This window comes from Barbatula barbatula (genome assembly GCF_947034865.1).
Source record: "Barbatula barbatula genome assembly, chromosome: 23".
Lineage (NCBI taxonomy): Eukaryota > Metazoa > Chordata > Actinopteri > Cypriniformes > Nemacheilidae > Barbatula > Barbatula barbatula.
This window is the reverse complement of record NC_136786.1, coordinates 10213376-10236753: the sequence shown is the minus strand read 5'-3', so window position 1 is coordinate 10236753 and position 23378 is coordinate 10213376. Positions and strand designations below refer to the sequence as shown.

At 39.4% G+C, this 23378-nt stretch overlaps 2 protein-coding genes across 6 annotated transcripts in view; both read right to left on the bottom strand.

Annotated features, from left to right (window-relative positions):
• nck1b (NCK adaptor protein 1b) overlaps positions 1 to 8191 on the bottom strand; it is a 39567-nt gene extending 31376 nt beyond the window's left edge. For 2 of the 4 annotated variants that reach the window (XR_013788314.1, XR_013788315.1), the window contains exon 1: positions 7984 to 8157. The gene's annotated coding sequence lies outside the window, so the exon portion shown is untranslated. Of the gene's footprint in view, positions 1 to 7983 lie in introns of all 4 variants that reach the window. The other 2 variants (XR_013788313.1, XM_079488212.1) reach the window with 2 other exon arrangements.
• Positions 8192 to 10631: 2440 nt separating this feature from the next.
• On the bottom strand, positions 10632 to 18283 carry slc35g2b (solute carrier family 35 member G2b). 2 transcript variants are annotated; one of them, XM_079447795.1, is made up of 2 exons: positions 14824 to 15015; positions 10632 to 12653 (listed from the first exon to the last, which is right to left on the bottom strand). In XM_079447795.1, the coding sequence occupies exon 2, from the start codon at positions 12631 to 12633 to the stop codon at positions 11392 to 11394; it is 1242 nt and encodes a 413-aa protein (XP_079303921.1). In that variant the 5' UTR covers positions 12634 to 12653; positions 14824 to 15015; the 3' UTR covers positions 10632 to 11391. The 2 variants fall into 2 exon arrangements, with proteins under 2 accessions (XP_079303921.1, XP_079303922.1); XM_079447796.1 differs by lacking the exon at positions 14824 to 15015 and adding an exon at positions 18093 to 18283 and having other exon boundaries at positions 10936 to 12653.
• Between the last annotated feature and the right edge of the window lie 5095 nt (positions 18284 to 23378).

Here is a 23378-nt window from a genome sequence, read left to right as displayed (position 1 = left end):
TATCTGAGCTTTCTGACTTTCGTTCACGTGTATAAGGGGAAATGTCTCAATCGACGGCCCAGTTATCTTTCAAGTGGCACCGAAATCTGCGTTTTAATTCTGTCCAGTTACATAGCTGATAAGCGGATATATAGGTGCCCAACCGTAATTTTGAGACAGGGTAAGTGAAGTAAGTCAATATGAACTGAGAACACCTGTTTCTCTGGCCTATTTTACAGATTCAGGTCAAATGCTAAATGATTTCAGTCTCTCCCGCTCAAACATGCAGGTGTTTAAAGGTAAGATGTGTCATTTCCAGGGTGATTTTGCGCGTGAAAAATAAAAACACACAAGATTAAGGGTAAAGTATGCTGATGTTTTTAAAACACATCTCAGAATAATATGAAAACACAATAAACATAAACGTAAATCAAAACTTCTGTGGTTATTCAAATTGTCCAACAAAGCAGAACCGGCTCAACCAATGGGAGCGAGCGAGTGGGATTATTTGTTTGTTCTTACCCTAGCAGAGTACCACGTATATATATATATGTACGCAAACCCCGGAATCGAATTAGCATTTTAACACCTCCGTTTTCATTGCCCCAAGGTCTATGGGATTTGGGAAATCGCCTGAAATAAGATCTTTGACTAACAAAACCTAGAAATATTTTCACGTTTATTCTAAGAAAAAAACACACAGTTTTAACCTGCTCATGTTTTTTTAAAGAAGGGGATGCAAATGTCTGCATACACAAAAAAGAACGCTTCAACTGGACACAATATATTTCATTTTGAACCAATATATAGAACCTGTGTTTTAAAATTACAATATTCTTTAAAAAAAAAAGTGTCATATATATTAGACATAAACATCAAACATTGAATTACATGATTTAAGACCATTTTAGTGGTATTGAAACCTTAACTCTTTTAAACCTCGGTATACCTTGAAACCGGTATTCGGCCCATGCCTACATGTGATGTATTGCTTGATGCAATCCCCCAGCACTCCAACTTGTTTTCGGAAAGGCTTTTATGATTCTGGATGCCTGTTTCTTTATTACTTACCAGGGAACACGTTTTTAATAGTCTAAACAAGTTATCGGAGGCTTGGTGGTGGTGACGTTTATGAGAAAAATGCATAGGCTTTCTGTCGTGGGAACCAGTGCGATGTTAACTTCCGGGTTGTCCTACAAAAATATGTCATCTCAATGGTACCCTTTTCAAATAGAGATCCAGAAAAAAACACGGAAAATGTGTCCGGGAATTTGTTTAGATTTTGTTCATTCACACTGCCATTGATTTTCCATTTTTAGGTGGCTAAATAGCAGAGTTTGTAATTATTACTGGCTTCCTTACTTTATTGCCATAATATAAATAATATCTCTTTATTTGGTTATTATTCTGTAGCATATATTGTTGCCTTTTGCAAATGATAAAGAAAAGCATTTAGATTTTGTAAACATTTCGGAATAAAACGATCCCCTTAATGTTACTTGCTCGCCTTTCCGGAATCATTTTTGGCAATTTTCCGGGATCAGCGGGCTGTGTGAATGGGGTTACAGATTGCCGCAACAGGAGCAGATACACACTTCAAATCAAATGTAGGACAAGGCTTAAATTTAATCATCACAAACTGCTTGAAAAGTGAGTGAGTTTGCAAATAAATATACCTACAACTACACTGAAACACAATGAGGAAACAGCACAACAGACTCTTTCTTTCTTGGTTAAAAACCACAATAACACTAGATGTTTAGCAAATTAATTTCCAAATACAGAAGTGAAAACTGCATCCACTGCAACTCCCTCAATCCTGATTTGAAATGTCTTGAAATTAATAAAACAGGAAACAAACTCATTAGCACTAAAACTGTGTCAATTGCTGGTTTGCAATCGGAAGCGTGACAGATACAGTATGGTCAGAGACCTGCTGTTGGTCAGCTTTACTGTCTACTGATAAATATAATCTATACCCTTTCACTTGACTGTGTTTGCTTGAGTAAGCCCATATAAAACCACTCAACCAAACATCATTAATGAGAAAACGAGAACAGAAACATGTGTTGGGTAACCGAGGGAATATTTGAGTATTGCAGCAATTTCCTTATACACGCCTCTAATCTTCTAAGTTTATTTGGGCTGTGTTTTTGTGATCCAAGTCCAGAAACATACCCTGCACAAGAACGCAGATTTGAATGCTCGGCCAGTGCAATAGACCACCGCCACACATTTAACATAGAGGGCGATAGAGTTACCTTCAGATCTCTGTGTGAATGAAACAAGTATTTTTCAGGTAGTACAATAAAAAATAACATGAATTCTTACTAGATCAGTTTTGAATGCACTGTGCATCAGACAGCTAGCAAATGCACTGCAGAGGATGGTTAGCGTCCTTTTTTTTCATTTGTCTGTCAGGTATACGCCGAAGAGATGGGTTTTAAGTAGTTTTTTGAAGATTGTGAGAGATGTGGTTGACCGGACCGCATTGGGAAGAAACATAACCAGACACATCCAATCCTCAATTGTAATTGGTTGATTTACGTGAAAAGCTGTTATGGTGAAGTTAAGGGTATGCAGAACCATGGAGAGGGCAGCATGATTGTATGTCATAATATGGCCGTTTAAAATACACTTAAGCAAATCTGGAAGGACTTTTCAATTCGTGAAGTGCCCTTCAAAGGAACAAAAACGGTGTATGAAGTTTGTCTAATGTGTATTCATTAATGTGACATGTCATATGTAACTTAACTGTCTGTAAGACCTTTCTTGAGCTCCAAATGCAGCTTTTATTATAATCAGTTGTGTTGATGTTTTCGTTATCTCCGTATTTACAGAGCATCTTGTTGGAGTGGGAGGTTTGAAGTTTTGACACCAGTCAATTGCTATTTCGAATTGGCTTTATCCATCAGGATAACACAGTATAACTCCTCAAGTCTTTTCACCGGCCAAATGTTAAGGGTGACTAATACTAATACCGATTTACTACCAAAAAAAATATCACAGGGATAGTTGGGATTCTATCTTCTGCAAAAATGACTTATGAGTGTGTGCAAAACCCATCCAGCGTTTTCCACGACTTTAAGATGTTAATGGCCCCTAAACAATGCACACCTTCCGCAAGCATTTTTTTCTTTCTTAATTTCTTCCAAAAAGTTTTGGCTTGCTCCACCCGTCAATCACGGCACTGCATTCCATACAACTGATCTGACACGAAAACCGCTCCGAAGAAGAGGCCAATTGGTCCAGTCTCAGGTGTCGGAAACAGATGAGCGATCTGACTTTCACACACTAGAAGGCCTCCGTTAAACTTCTAAGTTCTGATCGATTTGTGAAACTGATGCCATTACTGTATGTTGCTAAGAGCTTAAGCTCATGAATATGGTACTGTGTGGTGCTTCACTGAAAATAGGCTTGTTCGACTTTATGTTGTGGTACGCAAATTAACCTGACATTTGACATCAAAGTACTGCAAGAGCAATTCAAAAGCAAACAGAGCAGTGGACTGCCGACTGCTCTAAATGATCCCGCATGAAGGGTATGTTTGGGTCAGAAATGCGCTGAAGCTGCGCAATAAGTTTTATTAAATATGTTTTGGTTTACATGAACCTTCCCTGCAAAGTGAGTGAACACAATTTATGAACACAAGTAACCAGTCAATTAGGCAATTAATTTGCCTGCAATAGCCGATTCTTTTTAAAAGGGTTCTGCAGACCCCCTGCAATTACACCACAGACCACCAGGGGTCCAAATAATTTGTTATCTGTTTTTGCAATTAACTCTTCAAATATAAATATGATATCGTTTTGACACTAAATGTCATGTGAATTTCATATCACTATATAAAGATCATTATTTTATTATATATACAGATTTAAAGACATTTTTATAGTTGGGCATCTCTGGAGAAACCACATTATCAGCTTATTCTTTTTTTAATATGTACCGTTATGCCGGTGGACACATTTTTTGATATAAAAAGTATAATATTGTACTCAATTACTTGTAAATAAGACGTAAAGGAAATACCACAATACAATCAAAATATTACAGTACAAGAATCTGTTAAATCAATCAGTCCCATGGTATATAATCCTAAACAAAGTCCTGAAACACGGTAAACTCATATTTTAGCCCAAGCACAGTCCCAGCTAACTTGAAAGCCCTTAAGAACCGGTAACGTAATACTGCAGTAGCTTTTGGCTGACTGCACTGACAAACACAGTGAAAGAGAGACACGTGCCGCAAATCAATGCCACATCACTGCAGACGCCCTAACAGCAGGTGCTACTTTGAGAGCAGGGGGTCACGAGGGCTGAATGAGCCCGCTGTACTTCCACAGGCACGTCTGGGGGTGAAGAAAGAGAAACGAGTCTCCATAGACCACAGAAATACCGTCCAATTTTTGTGAATCCCACTCATGGGGCGACTCGCTTCTGAGAGAGGAAATGACAAAATATAAATAGCTACTTTCACTGGTTCCCCCAAACGTTTCTCCTTAATCCAGGGCCCCTCAGCTCAGTGGGATCCGGGGCCTCAGACAAAAGGTCTCAAAGTCATTCATTTGAGTTTGCTCTTTATCTTTTTAAACTTAATGAGAGGCTGCGGAGAGACCTGTCAGTGTCACAATAATTAAAGAAACTACACTATTCACCAGCTGCATACAGCCCCAGGCCGCAAACCTTCATATACACACGTGTAACTGTGAGGTCATGGAAAAACAAAAAAGACTGAGAAGCTGGTTGGCTACTTTATAACGCCCAGCTTCCAGACAGTGAATACCAGGTTACTAGACGACAGTGGAGAATCAAATAACTGTAGTTATGACTGCTCATCCCTGTAATTCACATAATGTACGGGCCTTACCCTAACCCCATGCAAGCAGATAAACACAAAACACGTCAACGCACAGACGGGGGAATAATAACATCTCAGTCACAGAACAGATCAGTCGCAAAAAATATCAGGCTGAACTAGATCTATAGATGTGCGTGTAGACAATAGTAATGTATAAGAATACGGCCATGTTAGGTAGGAACTAGGCAGCATGTATTGTAGTTTGACAGGAGGTGTTGTGTGAAGATTTCTGCAGGGCAATGCACCGCACCCCACAGGCTGCAGACAAAGAACATGTTACATTCAGAAGAGAACATATCCTGCCACAAATAATACACAAAATTACTTCTGAACCAAATGCAAGTAGTACATTACTCTGTAAAAGTCACTGCCACAATACTACACTGTTGTGGGTTGTTGTCAAGACATTGCATTGTTATGCCACTGATTCCTATGGTGTTCAGCTGTTTTTAACAGGGTTGCTATGCGGTTGCTAGGGTGTTCCGGGTACCGGCAAGGTTGCTTACTCACCCAAATCTAAAGAGATCACCAACAAGTTTCCATGATATTCTGATATGGTCTACGGCATGGGTTTTCAAACTGGGGGGACCAGGCCTTATGAACGTTGCGAGGGGTCCCCAAAGAAATTCAGAGAAAGGGCAAAAATTTCAAAAGTCTACTGAACATTATTATTGTTTCCTTTCTAGGTGTTTATTAGAGATGTTACGACACTAGGGACGGTCACGACTACTCGAGAACTCGGACGCGACATCGACGATCAATTACGAAAATGATGATCGTTTGGGTCTATAAATAAATTTAGTAAATAAAATTATTTTCTTACTTTCTGATTGGTTATGCTGGCATTTCAGATGGTACACAGAGATTTGAATGGTTGCATTGTGAGAGTTTGCGGTCCAGAGTTAAGTCCAGAGCACAGAAGGGCATATTGAAAGAGCACAGTGACTGCCTGGTTTTACTTTGACAAACTTGATGATAATACAGTCAAGTGCAAAATGTGCAACATGCATACAAAACATTCAAATCTACTGCAAGTTTGATTCATTATCATCATTCACTCTGTCTACACCGCACGTGAGCGGTGCGATGCAATGTGGCAAAAGCAAAAAGAAAGTGAACAAGGTGTTTTTTTGCGTCTCTTCATGCTGCATCCAATGGGCACAGAATTTTTTGTATTCAGTGGAAGCTGCAAGCTTTTTCAATCCATTCCCATGGAAGCTGAGCTTGTGTGGCACGAGTTCATAAGAATGGATTAAAAACGCTCGCCCTGCTTCGCACCAGTATATTTGGGCACAAAAAAATGTCAGGTGAGACCACTTCTATCAGACACACAAGTCAGAAGAGCATAAGAAACTTTACCGTCAGACACTGACAGACAGAAATGCGACAGGGCAAAGATGGCGTCATCTTTGTGTGAGCACGCTTCACCTCTGTGCTCACACTGATATTTATTTTAAATGTGTACTGTATTTTCAATAACATTGATAGTACATTTATAATAATCAAATAGTGTTGGTTAAGTTATTTACTCAATCTTGTCATAGTTTTATCAACGTAAAATCCCGTATCAGTGTTGTAAAATCTTTTCATTGTCACCATGAGGGGCATGCCCCGCCCCAAATTAATCGAGTACTCATTTTTCAAACATGTCCAGTACTATAAAATGAAGTAGGATCAAATATGCCCATCCCTATCCGATACCCTTTTTCCCTTCTCGATACCGATTCTGATGCCTGGCTTCAGGTTATCGGCCGATACAGAGTACTGATCTGATACCTGGGTGTGTATCTGTATACTGCTTTTGTACTATATGCATAGTTTACAAATGTGTCCCTCAATTTGTATCTTTCTAGTTAGTTTTTCCACACTTTGGTTGATTTATTTGACTTAAAGTTGCTGAAGCACATATACTTTTAAACGTCTCTTCACTTTATATACAATCAACCAATGTTGCACACTATTCCAAGTTTGAAACAGACACGTTGTCTTTATAATATCATATTTGCTATTTATCTCACAAGGTTGAAATGTTTCTTTACACATAAAAATAGATGGATATGCCTTTTAAAACGTGGGTCTATCACAAAAGATGAATCGTACTTAGGGTGCTTGGCATGCCAAAGTTTGAAAACCCCTGGTCTGAGGTCTTTCTTTAGTTTCAGCATGAAGATGAAGACAAGCTACGAACCTTGAATTTGAACACACCCCAAGTTATACAAATAAACAAATAAAAGTGTACACATCTAGATGGTATCTCGTGTCACTTTGATGTTAGTGACACACATGTGCGTTTGCTGAGAAAACACACACAATCTGACCAAAGCTAAAGAAGCTCCATCTCTTCTTTCAACTTGATAGTAACTCACAGCTAAATGTGAAAACAAACTATGAAAAACACGAGGAAGCATTGGATTAAATAAACAGAAGAATACTACTTGATCACACAATACAACACAGAAATGTGTTGTATTGATAACCGTTGGGTGATGAATAAACATGGAATGAACGAAACTCAAAAGAAAATGACTGAATGATCTTAAAACTGATGCCAATATGAAAATATCATTTTTAAAGATGTGACAGTAAAAACTTGCTTCACATTTAAGCTAAGCCAACGCGTAAAAACTTCTCATCTGACACTAAATACATTTCGTTGCACTGTACTTGTATGTGTGTAATGACAATAAATTGAATCAAATAAACAAAAATCAAAAACTAGTTTCCAAAGTGTTAAACGACACACTCAATAAATCATTTATTTTTGCATTCAAAGCATTATACATAAAGGATTGAATATAGTATAGAGTAGCTTTCTATATTTCATTAGTTTCAACGAACTATATCGCGAAACATGTAACGTATATATTACATATGCTGTTGGCAATGCAATTTGTCCTACAATCACAGCAGTTAGGCCTGATCACAATCTTTACACAAACCCCTTCACAACTACAACAATTACACTTTCTTACCTACGACTGAATTCTGAAATCTTTCCGTCTTTAAACGATTTCATTTATGTGCTTGAGGATTTTGATAGCGATGGTTTCTAAGCAGTTGCCCATCTGATCCATTGCTTTAGCTGTGTACGCTACAATCAAACCTTAAACTAACACAATCGATAAGAAATATTTTTCATCTTACCCTTGAATGATCCGACCCGCAGCTTTGGCTTCTGTTTTTTGCTGTGTATGCAGTAAACACTCGATGATGAAAAGTATAAAGATTACATGGGTTTTTTTCCCTCAGCTACATATTCGCTGTGATGATTTCAAGGGAAGGGCTTTCCAACGTATCCAGCGTGAGAACTGCGCTTCTACCCAACTCACTACCGCACCATCTAACATGCTACAAGAGGCGGGGCATGAAATCGTTTTCCCGTTTACCCATTGGTTATCCGAGGACGATCTCTTTTTTCATTGGTGACTGGACACGTCTATCGAAATTATACACTGCGGTTGACCCAAACGACTTTTCACACTGTACTGGACACTGTGACGTTTCGGGAATAGTTCAGGTTACACATTTGGTAAAATATACTTTTAATTAAAATTAAAATATGTACTATTTAATGAAAATATTTAATGATTTATTCTTAAATGTAACGTAAATGTATATACATATATATAGGCCTATATATACAACTACTTAATAGTTGTCATATGTTTAGAGAAGGAATATATTTATGTTACATAAAAATAATCAAAGGCTTATTATATTAGATAACCTTTCCTGTTACATAACAAAAAGCCAATGCTGTAAAAGAAAGCAATTGACTATCACCATTTTTGTCATTGTGTTTAGGTTAAACCTGGAAATAAATAAGCTTTTGAAAATATATTAGAATCCCTCACTTCTTTGGTTCTCAAGTATTTTAATGGTAAATCATTTCTACAAAAGGTCAGATTTAATTGTTTCTGTGGAAAAATATCAAATTAAGCTGGCCATTCTGTCATTACAATATAGCAAAAAAGGGGCATATCAAATATGTATATTATTTGTTTCATATCACTTCATATCAAATATATTTCTCAAATGAATTCATAACTTTTCAAATTCTAATAAGGATTTTTAATTTCATCTATGTAAAATAAATAAAGATCACACGTTGTGTTTTTTGCCTGACATTATCTTCTAAAAAACTAGGAAGAGTGAATTATATGGCCACATTGAAAGTCCTTCACACTTGGCCGATAGAGCCATTAGAGGGGCACATAACACACTGCAGGATGCAATCTGTTTCCTTTACCAACAGATGGACTTTACTGAACGTGTCCGACACCTCTCCTGTCCTTAATCTCAGAACCTCATAACATTCTATAACCAAAGTGGGCTGCAGCTAATTCATATCTCTTGAATCGAAGCAAGAAGAGAGCAGAGCCAGAATCTCTTATTTAAACATAAAAAGGTATAATGATAATTCAATCAATAGGTGCATAACATACAGAGTAACAGATCAAAAGGTCATCGTAAAAGTTTCTTTTTCTTTATTATTTTTCCGAAAAATTATCCAACCTGGATCCTTTGGACATTCCTCCTAAAATACAATGACAACTGATAACAGGTGCATAATACATCTGTAAAATTGGCATCATTCTAGGGATGGCAACTCCTGAGATCATTTTTGAGCCTAACCCTTATATTTTATACTTTTGTTATATTTTATAAAAGTGTAATTTTAGGTTCCTATGCGATTCCCTGTAGAACGAAGTATTTTACATTACATATGTATATATATATATATACACACACTTTAATTAACTATTTCACTTTAATGGCATATGCAATGATGCTATTTTATGGCTTCATGAGACAGAGAACAGCACTTTTTTGTGGTAAATTTATGAAAAAGAGTTTGTTTTGTATTATGATGAAAAAAACTCATAAAAGAGTTTGGAATGACAGGTAAATAAAGGGTAAATGAACAATGAATTTTCATTTTGGGGAAAGTATTTCCAATACCTCCAAAGTGCCACCTTGTGGAACACTAGAGAAATATCACGAGCTTGCCATTTAAAAGATTTATTACAAAATATCTCTCGGCCTTGCCAACAAGCCGAACAGCGTTTCTATCATGTTTCATATGCCTGAGGGACACAATAATTACATTGATCTTAAATATCATCTTTATGGCAGAGGTGCAAGAGAAATACAGTGAAATATTTCCATTAAATGAGCCTCAGTAAACAACAGAAGCTTAGGCAAGGTTATTTACAGTGAGACTTATTTTGTGTGAGATCCTGTCACAGACCATTAACATGATGACTGTCATATTTTCAGTTTATGGACATTTTAAATCTAGACAGCACTGAGTGCAGCGATGACAGAATGCGAATGGGTTAATGACATGCCTGGTTTACACTTTACACAACCCATTGTACCTCAGCCATACAAAATATCAGTTAGTGATTGTCTTTAGATAATGTGCAGGGTGTTCCAGCCATGAGATCAAGTCAAACTTTGATGCTTGTTTTCTCTAAATTAGATCTTGAGACATTAGCTTGGAGTTCACAGACAGGTCACCTATGATTATGTGCATGTTTATTATCTTTATTATGTAGGAAATGTTTTATGAAAGCAATATGGCACTCAAAGACATACAGCACTGTATCGTGAAGGAAGGGTTTGCATTGTGTTAGGTGAAATAGTGCGCTAAAATACACATGAATTTAAAGTGCTTTATTTTTATACATTTACTTATTATTGGCCTCTAAACAAAAATAAGTATATATCCTTTTACCCATTATACATAATTTGTGGTAATTTCGTTTTTTTTATAATTTGTCATTTTTAGTTTGTTGATATAAAAAATTGAGGAATTTTTTATTACATTGAGGAAAATCAATACAGGTTCATGTAAAAGTTAACATTTTCCTAGAGGTGTTTGTTCACTTTAGATATATAAATCTAAAATAATCTAAAGTCTTTGTATTGTTATGTAACAATAAATCTCATTTTAAACGGTGGGTCCCCGGTCTTCTCTTGACAGCTAATAAAATTATGTATTTTATTGTGTATCATTAGGATAGGAATATAAAGGTTCATTGTGGAATAAGCATGATTTTGTGTGGCTAAATATAATACATAGAAAATCATACAGTTGAAGGTTTTATTTGTAACGACATTTCCTTTTGTGCATTATGCAGTTTGGTACTGTCCTGGTACCCAGTTTACAACCACTGGGTGATACAACAGTTATAAACATAAAAATGCAAAAATTTAGATAAAGCTGAAACTGTCACACTACAATGTGATTTCCGATCATGCTGTTTATAGATCTAGTTTTATTTGCTCTATATTACATTATATTCTTGCACCATAAAAACCAAAGCTATCCGAGGAGGCACTATAGATCATTGTTTTTTATTTTCACACATTGACAGTTAGCAAAGACATTACACCAATGGCACTCCTCCAGAGACACAAAAATAAATGCCAAAGATCCAGACATTCAATGATTGCACATTTGTACGAGAAAAGGGCTGGTAAACACTGCACACACACACATATACATGCCCCCTCATGCACTCAAGTACACACAAGAGGATGAGCTCATTTGATCGGCGAGTCCAAGATCTCCTGGTAATCCTGTCGAATTGCCCTGCCCACCCGGTAGATCTTGAGACCCGTCAGAACGAACACACTGACCATGATGACCAGAGCCCCGAAGACGTCATACACGGACGGGACCATTCGCAGAACGATGAGCTGAAGAAACATGGCAACCACGATTTCCAGATGTTGCACGGTGCTGACCAGAGCGGGATGGAACTTGTTGAGGGCGTAGTAGACACCCAAAAACGCCACGGTGGAGCAGATGCAGATTCCAATGAGATAGCCCCAAGTCTCGCCGTCCAAGGGGATGATGGGTTCTTGCATGATAAACATGGTTGACGCCCCCCACACGGTGCCCGTCCAGCCAAACGTGAAGAGTGCCGTCCACATGCTGACACGCTCTTTGATAGCACGGTACACTATCATGGACAGAGCTGCGGTGAGCCCTGCCATCACAGTCATGGTATAACCAAAAGCTTCTTTCCAGAAACCCAAAGGAGACTTGTCTTCGTCGGCGATGTTGGGGATCATGACCAGGCACAGACCAAACAGACTACCTACGACAGTCACCACGTCGGTGTAACCGAGACGTTCATCTAGGAGGAGAAACGCCAGGACGGCGCTGAAAACCGTGGTGGTCGCCCGCCACATGATAGTGCCGTTGCTAGGCGGAACGATGGCGAAGGACGTGTACGCGCAGGTAATCGAGATGACGTTGCACACCCCGTAAAAGAATAAACGTAGCCGATAGCCTTTAGGCCCGAAGGGGGCCTCTTTGTAGTAGAGGACCACCAGTATGGACATCACTTGGATCACAGAGCGGATGAAGATGAGCTCTAAGGATGGCACTTTGGAGCGGTCCGCCGCGAGCCGTGTGATGAGGGCCACGCAGCCGTGCGCTATTGCAGCCCCAAAGAGGGCGCCCCAGGTGACTCGCGAGGCCAGAACAGAGGCCTCGCCGAAGCTCGCGAGCTGATCGCCCACACCTTTGTCTCTCTGCTCGGGCCTGGGACGGGTATCCAATGTGCCGAATAAAGTCCTGCCATGGCCGCTCTCTGACACCAATCTCTTACTGGGGTTATTGTCCATGAACGCACTGAAGTCCTCAAAAGACGGGGCGTCGTCGTAGCCCTCATCGCCAGGTTGGGGGAAATGTGTGGCATATTTGACCGTGACTGTGTTGGGGTGAATTTTGACCCTCTTTTTCGAGTTGTTCGGCCTTGTAGGGGATGGATCCATTTTCTTCAGGTGCAGAAGAACTGTGGAAGATGAACATCACATGATTAACTGGTTTAAAGACTAGAGATATTTTTTAACCCTCATGTTGTTTAAAGACTGTATATGACTCTTTTTCAGTGGAACACAAAATAAGATATTTTGAGAAATGTCTCTGTGGTTTCGTGTTCATACAGTGGAAGTCAATTTTGTTTGGTTAGCAATGTTCTTCAAAATATCTTCTTTTGTGTTCTGCAGAAGATGTTACACTTCATTTTCAAGATGTAGTCAGTAGCACAGTGCACATTCATTTAATGCAAAGTTAAACAGATGTGTTTTGAGTCTGGATCTGAATGTGACTACTGTGGGAGCACATCTGATCTCATCTGGAAGCTGGCTCCAGCTGCGCCTGGCATAATAGGTAAATGCAGATTCTCCTTGCTTTAAGTGAACCCTTGGTATTTCTAGCTGATGCGATCCTAATGACCTGAGTGTTCTTTTAGGTTTATATTCAATGAGCATATCTGCAATGTATTGAGGTCCTAGGCCATTGAACGATTTATATAACAGTAATAATACTTTAAAATCTATCCTATACGTAACTGGTAGCCAGTTTAAAGACCTGAGGAATGGTGTGATATGTTCATATTTTCTGCTTCTGCTCTTAAATGTGTTATGTTTTTAGATAGCTACAATAGTATATCCTAAAGACCTAGTGTGTAAATGACAGTTAAACATTTAACTGTACCTCCAGGTAAACAGCAGGTCCCAAAAAGGTACACTATTTTATGTTTTGTACATGTAGAGGTACAAAATGGAATCTTAAGGGTACCACCCCAGTTACAGCTGCAGCTGCCTAAAAAGTACACCTTGTACCATATTCCTGATAGTACAATACGCTAAGTGGCACACAGCATGCCTCACCACTTCTTTATATGGATAACTTAGAAAGTCATATCCATGTAGAATAATAAAAAGGATTTGGAATTTAAATGACAACATTCGGATTCATCTGTCAACCTAAAGCACCGTTGTATGGAAACGTGCTGTATTTAACAGTAAACAAAAGAAGCATATTTTTTGCCAACTCAATTTTGCATGAGGGTTTCACATAAATGCAGATGAAAATATTACATAATTCATAGCTCGATGCTTCAGTGGTCTTCTTTCTCACTGCTCTCCATGTCCATGTTTCTCTCACTATCTCTCTCAGCCCCATGTGTAAAGCAATTTCTATATTAAGTGCTGCAAGCCTGCTCAGATAAGCAGAGTTTGATTCGGTTTGATGGGTAAGGAGTTATGTAACACGGAAGAAAACTCGAGTAGCGAAATGGTTGAATTTGGACTACAAAATAATTTATTCTAAATGTAAAAATTATGGAATGATCAATAAGGTAGAAACTATAAGATTGTATTTATTTATTTGTTTTTAATAAAAGATCTGCATCATAGACTATATAACAGTCATCAATCTTTTATATATTTGGCTTTCGAGTGTATCACACAACCAACAAAACCTTATCTCGATTTATTTCACCCGATAGTAGCCTAAGCAAATATTATAAATCGCCACTAACCGACAGCCCCACCAGAGGGCAACATTATCATCCCGACGAGCTTCCACCTTATTACGATTTAACCTCATAACTCATAAAAACGTAATATTATTTGATATAGCCCTTCTAAATGATATCGGCGTACTGTCCCCATGGCACACCGTAGAGACATGGGAAAGATGATTTTTTTAACCCACCTTTTCGATTATAAACCTCATATCAAAACACACATTATTTAGCCTACCTATTAAATTACATGCAACAATAGGTCAAATATAATAGAGAGAAATATATGTTTGGACTGCGAAGACGTGCACAACTGAATATGAATAGAAAATTCATATTCTAGTCTGTTATGCATTTGCAAATCATGTTGAGTTTTTGCCCTATTATGTTGCATTCATTTACATATGCAATATCGTGCAATTTCACTTATTTCCAAATTTGCACCTTGCAAACCCAATTACTTGTGTAAAATGGCTTTTTTTGGATTTTATATAATTTCAACACCTCTCAATCATATAAAAACACTGTTGCGCAAAAATGGAACGCGGCAGAAAAATCGCGTCATATTTATGATTCTCATCCAATATCTCGAGCGCAAAACGCGCCTTCATATTGCACATTAAATGAATCAAATCACGCTGTTTGCACTCACCGCGCTTTTATCCAAGACAGGATCCAGCAGTCTCAAAATATCTTAAGAATTAAACACAATGTGTTTTAATTCACCGAGTTCAAGATATGGAGAATTGCGCCTGCCATGTCTCCATCCTCTCCTTCATGGACGCGCGGGAAGTGTCCGAGGTACGCGCATTATCCACGCGATGTTCCACGCGCCTCCCAATTCTCGTATTTCTGCTGGGGCGCAAGAGAGAGCCAGATGCCACCTAGACAAACCCCCCTCATCCTTCCGCAAGAGTGAGGGCGGGGTAGACCATGTGAATATTGCTGGAACCCTAACATCATACGCATGCTGAGTTGAGAAATGGGCACTTCCCTTAGAGAAATTAACCATGGTTTTATTATAGTAAAATGTAGTTACCATGTGTTTTGAGATTGTAGATTGATTGAAGTTAGGTATTTCCATAGTTTTACCACAAATGCCATAGTCAATCTATTTGTTTTGGTCATAGAGAATCTGTGGTCACTAGGTTTTACCACAAAGAAAACACAAAAAACTATGGGTGCTGTTAAACATAGACTGGCTGACAAAATATGGCCATAACAAATTTTATCAGTATTTACTACATTTTACTTAATGCCCGACATTCAAAGGCAGTTTGTTCCAAACCCAAAGTAACACTTGTACATTTGTACATTATATACAGTATAGCCTCTCTCCCTCTCTCACTCTCTCCCTCTCTCTCTCTCTCTCTCCCCAGGAAAGCCCAGCTTTAGGTTAGGTGTTATTAATGTCACCGACATAGATAATGAAGCTCAAAATTGACTAGAGTGATGAATCGTGCTTATTTATTGATTAACACTGATTTAGGTCCGTAAGGGCAGGTGCAGGTGCTGATGAGCAGTGGTATACTATTGTATTCAATCACTCAAATAGACTGCCATTTAAGCAGTATATTGAATATCACCAAGACTTATTACAATACATGTAGAGTACATAACACAATCTTCTAATCATGACAGTGAAGTTAATTATAAAACAAAATGTCTGGATTGTCTTTTCTTCAGTAATATGTCTCAGGATGAGCTGGATAGTGGCTATGTTCAGCACATCGAAAATTACATGTGACTGCTGCCCTAATATGCAAGATCAAAGATGTGCCATTTGTGAATGCTGTGCTGCGGGTAAAAGAGATTTTGATTATTGAGATACTGTTCCCTGTTTAACCCAGCTCTTGCAAACTGTGATTGGTGTCTTTTTTTGCTTTCACTTATCTCAGGATCTTCAGAAAGGCTATATAGCGTTTAGGACATTTCTAGGTGCATTTTGGTCCAAGATAGAATCAATTTATCAATTCAAGTCTATGATATTCTGGCCAGGTCAAAATTTATTTTTATATTAAGCTAATATTCAAGTCAGACTTCTATCATATATACAAAAATAAAAGCGAGGGTATGAAATTAAAACTGGGCAGACCATTTCTGCAAAAGTCAGCTGAAAATGCTTTTGACATTCAAAATATGCAAACATTTATTTGCACTTTTTATTGGCACTTATTTATTTCTGAGGATGAATCGGGCATCTGAAAAAATCAACAAACATAAGAAAAGAGTATTTATTTCCCCCCATCTGACGGCTGAGAGGTCTATCTGCATCTCTTTTGCAGAAATAAGCTGTCCATATGATTGTCCATAGCGCTTTTCTAATAAGTATCAAAGATCAATATCCTTCAGCAGCTCTTTGACCTCAGATAATAATAGGATGTGAGCTTGCACATCTAACCACAATTACCTCATTTATGTCATATGCATTTTTTTTCCTTTCGAGACATCCCTTTCTGCCTCCGTGCCTTTATTTTATTTTCCCCATTTTGCATTTTTCCACCTCATGAGTTTGACAGATGTCTTATGGACTGATATTGACTGATTTAAAATGGACATCTAACAATGACCAAGATGCTCATTGATCCACCTGAAATGGTGCACTTCAGACGGTCTACAGAAATGTCTATAAAATCTTGCTGTGATATTGTGGTGAGGATAATCAATGATCTCATTTATCTCCAAAAAACACGTTTCGTCAATAGCTTGACATTCTGCATGCAATAATAGTTTGGTTATTAATGTATAGCCTTGTATATGGAAACACAGTCAATGGGGGTGTAAGAGGAATGTGAAATGAATAATTAATGTTTATTGTATAGTGTAGTGTGTACCAAAGGAAAGCTAGCTATTTCTGTACCCTTGTTTGTAGGCAGATGTAAACATTATTGTGGCAGAAAGCCAAAAACTGCTAGAATAAAAGTGTGAGGAATGTAAAAGTAAACAAAAAACTATTTGAGTGAATGTAACAGTTTTACATTTACATTACCATAGTAATTTGAAGTTGAACAAATCTAGTACTGGTACAAATCAATGCTGGAATGCTGTTAATGGTTGCCTGGGCATTGCTATGAGGTTGCAACGGTGTTAGATGGTTGCTAGGGTGTGATCTTAGCTGATGCATGACTGGCATTGGTCAAAGAAGTCATCCCCCATCACTATGTTGTTGTCCCTGGATATGTTTTGAATCTTTAACATATCTATGCTCGAATAGCACCGATGTTAGATTTGTAGCACAAACCTTGTATAAGCAATATTGTAGCAATACTTGCTTTAGCAAGCATCATTAATAACATATGTCTGGATGCATTGTTTGGAAATAGCCTTTCAAAGCTATTTTTAGTTTCCTTGTATGCATGCCATTTCATCCTTTTGACTGAACTATTATATTTTAACAGAGATCATATTTGTATTCTTTTTTAAAGAAACAGTTCACACCAAAATGAAAATGATGTCGTTGTTTATTCACCCTCTATCATTTTACACCTGCATGACTTTCTTTCTTATGCTGAACGCCAAAGAAGATATTTTGAAGAATGTTGGTAAACAAAAACTTGTTAGTCCCCTTTGACTTGTAATGATAAAAAACAACGCAAGTCAATGGGGACCAATGATTTTCTGTTATTCTTTAAAATATCTTCTTTTGTGCTCTGGATCGAGAAGAATGAAAGTCACAAGGGTAAGTAAATGGTGACAGCATTTTCATTTTGGGGTGAACTACTCCTTTTAGAATGATTTTTGCATAGAAAAGGCAAATGAAAGCTATAATAATACTCTTTTTTTGAAACACTAAGAAAATTCATTTCCATTCTATATAATAATTACACCTTTCATTTATACTGTTTATTTAATAAGACATGGGGGGTTACATCTGGCACCAGTTGCAAATGGCAAAAAAGGAGAAGAAAGACCTGCATGTACCTGCATCAGTGCCACACAAGCCATGGACAGCCTTTGACTTCTTCCACGTTCCAGAGCAGGTAAAAAAGCTGATTAAGGCATATTTTCAGAATGTCCAATTCTGTATTACCACACAGGATTGTACCACCACCTGGCAACAGCTGGAGGTTGGTATAATGGCAGCTTGGACAATGTCAACAGAAATAATAATCCTGGCATCGCGTTGGGTGGTTGGAGAAGAGCGTTGGAAAAATGGGATGTGCCTCCAATCAGGGCATACATGGACACCATGACAACCAACACAACAACCAAAGCATATGCAAAGCTGCTACTGGATAAGCTCCAGGAGAACATTTGTTGGGCACAAATGGAGATCACATCCCGCAGCATTTCTATTGTCAAGGGCCGGCTTTCCAATGACAGGTTCTGTATAAAGTGCGATCCCCACTTCCTGTGTCAATAAGCTCAGATTGGTGGGTGCAGCCTCATCAAAATTTGCTTTGCTGGTAGCTCAGTGACATTACAACTCAACACAACCATACGCGCCAAGGCTGTTCTAGCCCCACTGGCACTGTTAATGCATGCTCAGTGCCCCCACCTCATCCAGCAGTCTTGCTGGGCTTCAGAGACTGCTCTGGCGCATCTATCCTCTTGAAGCCGAACCACCTCCACAACCAGGTGAAACTGTACATCTTTTCGCCATGTGGGTGTGGTTGCTCCCAAAACAAATCACCCTCTGCCATATGGAACTTGTCTGACGATGTCCCTATGTCTGAGGGCTGCCTTCACATCTGCTACCGCTGTTGCTGGGTTCCATTACCTCCCTGTCACTACTGTTGGAGCAGCATCTCTCACACAGGAATCACAGTATTCCTTGAGTGTCATCTCCGGCCTTGTTTTGGTAGATTTATATTCCGCCACAGGCCTCCATTCCCGGACAACATATCGCCCTATGTTGCTAAGGCATCTTGGTTGCCCAAGCCATTTCCTCACTTGCATACTTACCAATCTCTCCAGGTTCTTGGCGTGAGACACCATGAGCTCATACATCGAAATTGGCCACATCAGGCTTTGCAACAAGCCAAATTGGAAGCACCAGAGTTTCAACTTCCCAGAAAGAGCTGTATTATTGATTTTCTTGAGTCCACTGACTGTCTCTTGCCTAAATTGTTCCACCTGTTCAGTGTCTTTAAGGTCTGCTGTGTACCACCGCCCAAGGCTTTTGACGGGCTTGTCCGTGACTGTTGTAGAGGAGAGGTTCAGTGGAGGATAATCAAGAACTGGCGCAAAGAAGAGGCGGATGGACACAGCATGGGCTGCCAAATGACCATCTAACAATGCAACACACACCCAGGTCTGACCAACCTGCGGTGGGCCTCCCTTGGCTGAAGGTGTCTTGTGATAAAGGGGCAAAACACACAATAAGGCTGAGGTGCACAACTGACAATGTCTCGCATTGATGGGAACCATACAAAGGGCATGATCAGCAGCACCTCACCAAAAGGCATCTTCACCCAGTATATTGGATGTGATGAAAGTGGGATCGGACACACAACTCATGAGATTTCTCTCTGATAATAGCAAGCATAGGTTAGTGTAAATATTCTGTGTATTTCTATAATCATATACCCCTTAAATGACGAACCCAGTGAAACCTCGGACCTCCTTTCCTCTATTCATATTATTGACTGCTACCCCTGTCATGCATAAAGCATGGGAAATGTCCTATTGGGCAATTCAACTGTGCTGAAATAGTGGGATTATAACACCTAGTCCTATGAAACAAATCTTTTATCTCTGTCATACATTGCTACAGATTTTCATTTGGTTGTGAAGCATACAGTTTAATTTCTTGTCAGCTCTCATTAAAAATGCAACATTTAATTTCATGAGAAAAATATTATATTCTTAATTTGTCTTTCAGAAAACTTTTGCACAGTTCATTTGATTTCAGAAACAGTGACAGACAATCACCTCAACACATTCTTAATCAACTTTAGTCATACCTGACAAATATATTTCCATTCTGAAGCGCGTGCTTAAAAATGAAATGTGATAAAGAACACAACGATATTTACAACAATTGGATTGTTCAATCTGCATCTACTGCGGTGTTGGCAGGAAAAGCAAGATGTTCATTTAGATTTTCTGCTTTAAGTGACAGATTTGAAATGGAGAAGGAACTTTGCTCATTCTTCAGTATCGGCTTAAAGGCAGAACGCAGGGTCCTTGAGGAGAGCTCTCATGAAGACTTCTTGAAAGCCGTCACCTCATTCTTTAATTTCAACAGTGATAGACAGATGTTCAATTTCAGAGCTTCTCTTCGTGAGCAGAGCAGTCATATTTGACTGAAAAAACTGATTATTATCAAATGGCAAAAATCTTACGATGCATTATTCAATATCATTAGCAGCACAGTATATGCTTTGCAAACCATTTTCAAATATATATTAATAACACTACCCTGAAAAGCAGCATTAGCAAGCATATCATTTTTATTATTTGTATAAGCAAAAACACTGAATTAATTTAGGCCAGTTAGGCAGGTAATTGCTATCCATTTATTCATTCAACAGATGCTGCAATATGAACATTAGAAATTTGCCCTGAAGATACAAATATCACATGGCAATTTTCCTTACAGGTTCCAAATCCAAATTCATTTGCGTCTCTGCCCCAGCTCAATTTGAATGTACTTCTTTAATATTGCTCGTCTGAGAGCCGAGCAGATATATGATCTCTCTTGCTCTTTTAGGAGAGAACTAATGTTGCACAGAACAAACGGTCTCATAACTGTATTACCATACAATTGCAGAATCCCGGATGCCCGTGGTGAACTAATGAGCTGATCTTCCCTGACGCTTGCGGCTCATGATGTTATCATCTCTCTGAGATGCAAAACTGCAGAGATATAGAGCCTGTGACAGAGAGTTGCAATTATACCAACACACATGCTGTATAACGTCTTTATTTTTGTCTTTATTGAAGCAAACCAAATATCCTCCAAGCAAATGACTGACTGGGTTTTTGCTATGTTTATAAATGGACAATACTGTAGATATCATTCTTTGAGGATTAATATGTTGTTAGTCTGTTTAGCCATAACTATTATTCTTTTGACTGCTAAGAAAAAAAACGTACACTAACCCTCTTCTCTCTTCTCTCAACAGGTAGTGGTCTAGCTTTTGTTGAAACTAGTAACTTTGTATTAGCACCTATTGAACTATTGCTCTTTGTGTGACATATCGCTTATTGCTCCCTGAACTCTTTGTAAGTCGCTTTGGATAAAAGCGTCTGCTAAATGACTAAATGTAAATGTACATGTAAGAAGATTAGAGAAATTTTGTCGTTAGTCTGATACATTTTTGGTTCAAGCTTTATAAACCTCTATTAAAAGCAGATTGGTAGAGGAAGGAAATGACGATACTCGAGATGTACTGAGATGTGTCTTCAGTTACCAGAAAGAATAGCCTTGATGTGTACACAAAACATGATTGCCTTAAAGATGCAGTGTGTCAATTCAGTGGCATCAGACAGAATTTATCATTCATTTTGCAAAACATTTTTGAAAGATTTCAGTCACTGGAATAAATAAAAACATTACAATCCACTTATATATTGTCAAACAGGTGCCGAACTTAAAGGGCCTGTTCACCCAATAATGAGAATGTCAGTCATGAATTACTCAACCTCGAGTTGTTCCAAATCTGTATACATTTCTTTGTTCTGATGAACACAGAGACAAATTTTGGGAAGAATGTTAGCAACTGAGATTTCTGGGACAACCATTAAAATGGTTGTCAAATGTTCCCCAGAACTGTTTGTTTTCCTAAATTCAAAATATTTTCTTTTGTGTTGAACACAAAAAAAAAAATATCATAATTCTTTATACTATGTTAAAAGTGTTTAAAGTTAAAGATGTGACGGGTAGAGAAACAACACGTGCAGTCTGTCCTGTTTTCTCAACACCCCGAAGGGGAATTTATTAAAGGGGTGGCGATCAGCCGGTGAGAAAACACACAAATGCCCGTCTCCGATATCCCGTGCCGTGAGGTGGGGTGGTGAGCCGTGTTCCTGGCGTAGTCCCGTGTCCGTGATATCCCTGGAGCCTGTGTAGTCCCGTGTATCCCTGATTTCCCTTGTGGCCGTGAATTCCCTCGTGTCCGTAGCGCAGTGGCTGGGTGCGTGGGTTCTCGAATCCTTGGCTGCTGTTGGCCGTCAATAGTCCGAGCCTGGCAAAAGGTACAGGAGAGACAACAGTTAGATACACTCTTACCATTGAGTCGTAGCTCCCTGTGCTTCCTGTGAAGCAGGCTTTTATGCCGGCTCTGATGATTCCTTGACGACCGACAGCTGTGCCTCGTTCTCTCCGTCTGTTCCCATGGCGACGCTGATTGCGCCAGGGGTGACTCGCCACATCCCCCCCCCCTAAGCGTCGACTTGTAACGACGGGACGTCCTGCTGACTGATGGTTGTGGTTGTTGGGGAGGGGTTTTACCTGACCGGGACGTCCAACCTGACCACATCCTCGACAGACCGTCGGCGTTTCCGTTTGAGGCCCCGGCTCGGTGTCTCACCGTGAAGTGGAAGTCCTGGAGCGCCAGGAACCAGCGGGTTACTCGAGCGTTTGTATTCTTTGCCTTTGCCATCCACTGGAGAGGTGCATGGTCTGTTACCAAGGTAAAACTTCTTCCCAGTAGATAATATTGGAGCTCCAGGACTGCCCACTTTATGGCCAGGGCCTCCTTTTCGACTGTGGCATATCGGGTTTCGGCGGGGGTGAGTTTCTTGCTGATATAAACCACCGGGTGTTCCTCACCCCCGCAGTCCTGCGATAACACCGCGCCCAGACCGGTGTCCGAGGCGTCTGTCTGGAGGGTAAAGGGGCAGCTATAGTCTGGAGCGTGCAGTACCGGTGAGGAGGACAAGGCCTGCTGCAAGATGTGGAAGGCTTGTTCGGCGTCCGGGTTCCAGCTGACCGTCTCCGGCTGCCCCTTTTTGGTCAGGTCGGTCAGGGGGCTGGCTACCGAAGAGAAGTTAGGGATGAAACATCTGTAGTAGCCCGCAAGTCCCAGAAAAGCTCGTACCTGGTTTTTGTTCCGAGGCCGTGGGGCTTTCCGGATGGCCTCCACCTTTTTCTCCTGGGGTTGGATCAGACCTCTTCCGACCCGGAACCCCAGGTACTGAGCTTCGTCGAGCCCCAGGTGGCATTTACGTGGATTTGCAATCAGTCCCGCTTTCCTCAGATCGATTAGTACTCTCCGCAATCTGTCAAGGTGTTCTCCCCAGCTCTCCGAGTGGATGACC

Excerpts from the sequence above, each read along its gene's own strand:
- slc35g2b (XM_079447796.1), bottom strand. The coding sequence starts at position 12,633 with ATGGATCCATCCCCTACAAGGCCGAACAACTCGAAAAAGAGGGTCAAA.